We start from the raw sequence: 7,182 nt of genomic DNA, 5'->3' as shown, positions 1-7,182 counted from the left end.
TAAATAAAAAGTTCTGCATTTAGGCAGGAATAATCCAGTGCATAATTATAAGATGGGGGAGATTTGTCTTAGCAGTAGTATGTGCAAAAAGGATCTACAGGTCTTAGTGGATCATACGCTGAACATGAGTCAACAGTGTGGTGCGGTGGCTAAAAAGGCAAATGCAATTTTGGGCTGTATCAACAGAAGTATAGATCACGTGAAGAGATGGTATCGTTTTACTCTGCTCTGGAAACACAGTGCTCACCTGGAGCACTGTGTTCAGTTTTCGGCACCACATTTTAAGGAGGATATAGACAAGCTGGGAGGGGTCCAGAGGAGGGCGACGAAGATGGTGAGGGGTCTGGAGACCAAGTCCTATGAGGAAAGGTTGAAGGGGCTGGGCCTGTTTAGCCTGCAGAGGAGGTGGCTGAGAGGTGATAGGATCCCCATCTTCAAGGACTTGAAGGGCTGTCCTATAGAGGATGGGGTGGAATTGTTTTCTGTGGCCTCAGAAGGTCGGACCAGAACCAAATGGGTTGAAATTAAATCAAAAGAGTTTCCATCTCAACGTTAGGAAGAACTTCCCAACAGTGAGAGCGGTTCCTCAGTGGAACAGGCTTCCTCCTCGGGAGGTGGTGGGCTCTCCTTCCTTGGAGGTTTTTCAACAGGGGCTAGATGGCCATCTGACAGCAATGAGGATCCTGTGAATTAGGCAGATGATGAGAAGGAGGGCAGGAAGGGCTGCATCAGGGCTTAGTTCTCCTGGCCCTTTCTGACACGCCCAGGAAAATGCTGGTGGCCACTTTGGGGTCAGACATCATTTTTTCTCCAAGCAAGTTTTGCCATTTGTGTCACCTTCTGGGCATGGAGCCTGCAGGGGTCATGGGGGGGGGTATTTGTGAATTTCCTGCCTCGTGCAGGGAGTTGGATGACCCTGGAGCCCCCTTCCAGCTCTAATAATAATAATAATAAAATTTTATTTATATCCCGCCCTCCCCGCCGGAGCGGGCTCAGGGCAGCTAACAACATATTCATATAGTTATACAAAGGTTTAAAATCACATTAGTTTTAAAACATTCCAATTTAACCAAATACAATACAAAAAATTTCAGGTGCTAATTCTATTCATAAGATAATAGTGACAGAAGTCACCCAACATCAGTCGCTCAGCCGGCAAAGGCCATCCTGAAAAGGGTGGTCTTGCAGGCCCTGCGGAACTGGTCAAGGCTCCGCAAGGCGCACACTTCTTCCGGGAGCTGGTTCCATAGGTGTGGAGCTGCGATAGAGAAGGCCCGTGTGCGAGTATTTTGTAGTTTGGCCTCCTTTGGTCCGGGGATAGTCAGCTGGTTCTTCCCTGCTGACCTCAGTGCTCTCTGGGGTTCGTATGGGGAGAGACGGTCCCTCAGGTAGGCAGGTCCTCGGCCATATAGGGTAATAACCAGCACTTTGTAACGAACCCGGTAAGTAATTGGCAACCAGTGCAGTCCGCGTAGCCCCAGCTGTATGTGCTCCCACTTTGGGAGCCCCAACGTCAGCCTAGCCGCCACGTTCTGCACCAGCTGCAACCTCCGGGTTCGGCACAGAGGCAGCCCCATGTAGAGGGCTTGAGGTGACCGTTGCATGGATCACTGTTGCTAGGTCCCAGCGCTCCAGGAAGGGAGCCAACTGCCTTGCCCGCCTCAGGTGAAAGAATGCCGACTTGGCGGTGGCTGCTATCTGGGCCTCCATTGATAACGAAGACTCCAGTAGAACTCCCAAGCTCTTGACAGTCAAAAACCGGGAGAGGTATTTCTCTCCCTAGGGCGCTGCAGCCCACGCAAAGGACCTCTGTCTTTGTCGGGTTCAGCTTCAGCCCGCTCAGCCTAAGCCAGGTTGCCACGGCCTGCAAAGCCAGGTCCAGATTCCCTGGGACGCAGTCAGGCCGGCCATCCATTAGCAGATAGAGCTGCATATCATCTGCATATTGGTGACACCCAGGCCCGTACCTCCGGGCATCTGGGCAAGGGGGCACATATAGATGTTAAATAGCATCGGGGAGAGAACTGCTCCCTGCAGCACCCCACAATCTAGTGTGCGCCTCTGGGACAGCTCACCCCCGATTGCCACCCTTTGTCCCCATCCCTTGAGGAAGGAGGAAAGCCATTATAGGGCTAGCCCCCTAACCCCTATGTCGGCGAGGCAGCGGGTCAGTAGCTGATGGTCGACCGTATGGAATGCGGCCAACAGATCTAGTAGCGTCAGCACCGCCATGCCGCCTCGATCCAGATTCTATGAAGCCGGAAGACACAACATGTTTATTTGAGTGGGTTACTTATAGGCCGCCTGTCTCTCTGACACTCTGTGACACTTATAGGCCGCCTGTCTCTCTGACACTCAATATAGTCAGCAAGATGAGACATCCAATGAATAACACCAGAGGGCCTGGAGGACAGAAATCTGAAAACAAAGAGGAAGACCTGCAGCCAGAGACGGTTTGCTTGCCCCGGCCTGCCTTCCTTGAGCCCCCCCCCCCCCCCGCTGCTGAGCTCGGGCGAGATCCGGTTGGCGCGGGCGGGGCCAAGGCGCTTCTCTCCAGGCCTGTTGGCAACCTGAGCGGCGAGGCGTCGTGTGTGCCGCGGAGGCGGGCGGCGCTTTCTGCATGCTGCGGGCGCTTCGCCCCCGGAACTCCCTGCCCCAAGAGGCGGCGGCGCTGGGCCTGCCTTTAAACGGGGCGGGCCGGGCGAGCAGCGAGCCGAGGGAGGCAGGCAGGCGGGCAGTAAGGCAGACCTGCGGGAGCAGCAGAGGCGCATCGGCGCCGCCCGGCTCCTCCTCCTCCTGCCGCTGGCTCCACCCGCGCAGGCCAGGCGCGCCAGCCTGCGGGGCCGCATCGGGCTCTTCGGCAGGCAGGGCGGCGGCGGCCGAGCGAAGCGATCATGCAGCGCAGCAAGCCCCGCGCGGCCCGGGCCCCAGCCTCGACGGCGGCCCGGGCAGAGGAGCTGCGGCAAGAGCGGGAGGAGGAGGAGGCGCTGGAGGCAGGTGGGTGGCCGGCCGGCCGGGGAGGGGAGGGGAGCGGGGATGAGAGAGGGGCTGCTGCCTCCTCCCGCCCCCCATGGCACCAGCAGCCGGCCGGGGCGCGCTGTCGGGGCGGTGCAACACCCTGCGGCAGGCCGGGCCTGGGCGGCGCACGTGGCCGGGCGGGGGGGAGTGGGTGGGGCTGGGGGCTGCTGCCGCCCTCTGCCACTGCCGCGCCGCCTGACCTTGGGCGGGTCGCCTTGCCCTTCCAGGAGGGGAGCGGAGGGGAGAGGGCGGGCGGGGGTCCCCGGGGGAGGGGGGCTTTGGGGCGGCGCCCCTCCCCCCCCTCCCCCCCCCCTCCGCCCCGGGCAGCCTGAGGTCGCGCTGCAGGAGAGGCTGGAGCCGTGGCCCCGGGCGCCCCCTCCCCCCCACCGCCGAGGACTACAAGCCCCGGCAGGCCCCGCTTCGCCCGCCCGTGGGGCCCGCCGGGCTCTTGTCCCGCTGCATGCTGGGGCGCGTAGTCTTCTCCCCGGCCGAGGCGGCGTTGGTGTCATCGCCTTCCCGGGGCTGCTGCAGACAAACCGGCTCCGGGACCTCGGCCGGGCAGGAAGCGGCGTGTCCCGGCAGGCTACTCCCGCAGGGTCCCCCGCAGAGAAGGCGAGGGAGGGTCTCCTCCTTCCGACGGGGCATGCCTGCGGGTGCCGCTCGCCAATGCACTGCAAAGCCCCGCTGGGCCTGGGTGAGAATCTCGCGCGCCTCCTCCAGCCCAGCAGCCCCCCCGCCCCTCCCTCCGGACCCGGTCCTGCCCCTGGCCGAGCCCGTGGCCTGCAAAATAGTGGGGCCGGAGCCCCTCTTCCTTGGCCCGCCAGAAGCCTGGCCTGGGAACATATTCCGCCCCCCCCCCCCCCCTTGTGTCGTGGCTCAGGCCGGGCGGCTGGCAGGAAGGCATGCAGGGGCTGCAGGGGCAGCAAAGACAGCAGCAGCGCCCGAAAGACCCACGGAGGGGGGAGGGAGGAGGTTTCTTCTTCAGGAGTCAGGCCAGCCCCTCCCCTCCCCTGCCTGGGCTCTGGCTCTTGTCTGATAATTCAGTGAAACAGCCTCTGCTAAACCCAAAAATAAAACGGCAGCCCTCTGATCTCTTCCTCTTCCCCCTGCTAAAAGTGCCCCCTCCCAAGCCCTGCCAAACGCTGGGTCTTGCAGCACCTCCTAGAAGCACAGAGTGGGAAGGGACCTCCAGGGTCATCTAATCCAACCCTCTGCCACAGAAATACCTCCCCCACCCACACCCCCAGTGACCCCTGCCCAGAAGGCGGCCAAAAGCCCCTCTCCAGGATCTGTGGCCAAACTGGCCCAGGGGGGATTGCAGGGAAGAGCCACTTGGGTGTGGTGGTAAAGTGCGCAGAGTCTTATCTGGGAGAACCAGGTTTAATTCCCCACTAGCACCTCCTGGAATGGCCTTAGGTCAGCCATAGCTCTAATAGAGAGCCAGTTTGGTGTAGTGGTTAAGTGTGTCGACTCTTATCTGGGAGAACCGGGTTTGATTCCCCACTCCTCCACTTGCACCTCCCGGAATGGCCTTGCGTCAGCCATAGCTCTAATAGAGAGCCAGTTTGGTGTAGTGGTTAAGTGTGTGGACTCTTATCTGGGAGAACCAGGTTTGATTCCTCACTCCTCCACTTGCAGCTGCTGGAATGGCCTTGGGTCAGCCAGAGCTCTACAGAGAGCCAGTTTGGTGTAGTGGTTAAGTGTGCGGACTCTTATCTGGGAGAACCGGGTCTGATTCCCCACTCCTCCACTTGCAGCTGCTGGAATGGCCTTGGGTCAGCCATAGCTCTAATAGAGAGCCAGTTTGGTGTAGAGGTTAAGTGCATGGACTCTTATCTGGGAGAACCAGGTTTGATTCCCCACTCCTCCACTTGCACCTCCCGGAATGGCCTTGCGTCAGCCATAGCTCTAATAGAGAGCCAGTTTGGTGTAGTGGTTAAGTGTGTGGACTCTTATCTGGGAGAACCAGGTTTGATTCCTCACTCCTCCACTTGCAGCAGCTGGAATGGCCTTGGGTCAGCCAGAGCTCTATAGAGAGCCAGTTGGGCGTAGTGGTTAAGTGCGCAGACTCTTATCTGGGAGAACCGGGTTTGATTCCCCATTCCTCCACTTGCACCTGCTAGCATTGCCTTGGGTCAGCCAGAGCTCTAATAGAGAGCCAGTTGGGTGTAGTGGCTAAGTGCATGGACTCTTATCTGGGAGAACTGGGTTTGAGTCCCCACTCCTCCACTTGCAGCTGCTGGAATGCCCTTGCGTCAGCCATAGCTCTAATAGAGAGCCAGTTGGGTGTAGTGGTTAACTGCGCGGACTCTTATCTGGGAGAACCGGGTTTGAATCCCCACTCCTCTACTTGCAGCTGCTGGAATGGCCTTGGGGCAGCCAGAGCTCTCGCAGGAGTTGTCCTTGAAAGGGCAGCTGCTGTAAAAAGCTCTCTCAGCCCCACCCACCTCAGGATGTCTGTTGTGGGCGGGGTGGGGGGAGATAAAGGAGATCACTCTGAGATTCAGAGTATAGGGCGGGATCGAAATCCAATATCTTCTTCCTGACTCCCAAGTGGGGTCTTTCCCATGGAGCGCAGGGAGGTCTGAGCGATGCCCGAGGGCCACTCAGGTGGCTTCCTGAGGACCATCGTGGGCACCCCGCAGGCCGGGCAGGCCTGGCCTCTTTGTTTTGCTTAGGGGTTGTGGGTGGGGCGAGGGGGGAGGTTGTTGTCTGGGTTCTAAGCGGCCAGGCCAGGTTGCTCACAGATGCCCCTGCTGTGTTCCTCTCCAGGAGGTGGCGACAGCCCTGCGGAGGGGGACAAGGAGTCAAGCCCCCCAGCCCCCCAGGGCTCCCCGCCGGCGGAAGGGCCCTTCCTGTTCCCCGCTTGGGAGGAGGGCTCGGGGGACGAGAACGCCTTGGTCATCCACAGCCAGGTGGAGGAGGAGGAGCACAAGTGCCTGGTGTGTGGGGAGAGCTTCCGCCAGCCCCTGAGCCTCCTGCGGCACCAGAAGCAGCAGCACGCCGGGGAGCGGGCCTTCCTCTGCCCCGAGTGCGGCCGGGGCTTCAGCCTCAAGCACAACCTCATCATCCACCAGCGGATCCACACCGGTGAGAAGCCCTTCGGCTGCGGCGTCTGCGGGAAACACTTCAGCCTCAAGCAGAACTTGCTCACCCATCAGCGGGTGCATGCCGGCGGGGAGAAGGCCTGGCCCTGCGCGGTGTGCGGGAAGAGCTTCCGGGAGCAGCGGCTTCTCCTGGCCCACCAGAAGGGGGACTGCGGGGTGGCCCCCGAGGGGAAGCGGGAGGCCTCCGCCCGCCCACGGACACACGGCCGGGAGAGGCCCCACTCGGAAAGCGACGGCTGCGCAGAGAGCTTCGGGCAGAGGCCGCTCCGGGCCAAGCGCCAGGGGGAGAAGCCCCACCGGAACGGGGCCGCCTTTGCGTGCCAGGAGGGCGCGGAAGATTTCAGCGGCAAGAGCAGCCACCAGAGAACCCACCAGGGAGGGCGGCTGCTGCTGCCATGCGAGGAGGGCAGGAGGCCCCTGGGCCAGAAGGAGGCGGGGGATGCCCCTTTCCGGTGCCTGACGTGTGGGAAGGCTTTTGCCCAGAAGGGGAACCTGGCTGCCCACCGGCGGAGCCACCGGGGCGAGGAGACGCTCAGCTGAGATGGCCTGGCGGGATGGGGCGTGAGCGCTGGGGACGCAGGGCTGCGGGGGAAGGAGCTTTCTGCAAGCAACATCCCAGTGGGAGTGGGGTGGGTGGGTGGGTGCTGGCAGTTTTCATGGGACTGGGGAATCCTGGGTGTATACTTGAAAAAGGGGGAGGTCCTGGGTGGCTGGGGCTGCCCCAGGGGGAGGGGAACCCTGAACGCATTGCTTGGGATGCCCTGCAAAGGTCAGGAGCCTGTCTGACATCAAGCCAGAGTGTTGCTTCCGGGGCAGGGGGTGGGGGGGACATGCTAAAAGAGACCCTTTCTGTCTGTTCCAAAGTCAAGCCTGATTCCCACTGATGGGGTCTCCTTCCCTGGCTCATCTCAGGGGGGTGGGGGTGGGGTGGCAGAACCGGCTGTCTTTGCCTGGAGCAGTTTTTCACTGTTATCCTGTCAACCAGCCAAAGTTGCGTCCATCCATGTTTTTGTTCTTGTACAGACCTTGTTCTCGGGCCAAAGTTGCATGCCGCTCC

At 60.7% G+C, this 7,182-nt stretch overlaps 1 protein-coding gene across 1 annotated transcript; it reads left to right on the top strand.

Annotated features, from left to right (window-relative positions):
• Nucleotides 1-5,765: 5,765 nt before the first annotated feature.
• LOC132578285 (gastrula zinc finger protein XlCGF7.1) lies at nt 5,766-6,665 on the top strand. The gene has a single exon (XM_060248221.1). It carries the CDS (start codon nt 5,766-5,768, stop codon nt 6,663-6,665), a length of 900 nt encoding a protein of 299 aa, XP_060104204.1.
• Nucleotides 6,666-7,182: the final 517 nt, after the last annotated feature.

This window comes from Heteronotia binoei, chromosome 10 (genome assembly GCF_032191835.1).
Source record: "Heteronotia binoei isolate CCM8104 ecotype False Entrance Well chromosome 10, APGP_CSIRO_Hbin_v1, whole genome shotgun sequence".
NCBI classification, from domain to species: domain Eukaryota; kingdom Metazoa; phylum Chordata; class Lepidosauria; order Squamata; family Gekkonidae; genus Heteronotia; species Heteronotia binoei.
Note: the sequence above shows the minus strand (reverse complement) of the source record. Positions and strands in the feature narration are given on the sequence as shown.

Bases quoted from the DNA above. Each gene is read 5' to 3' on its own strand.
- LOC132578285 (XM_060248221.1), top strand. From the start codon at position 5,766: ATGCCCCTGCTGTGTTCCTCTCCAGGAGGTGGCGACAGCCCTGCGGAG.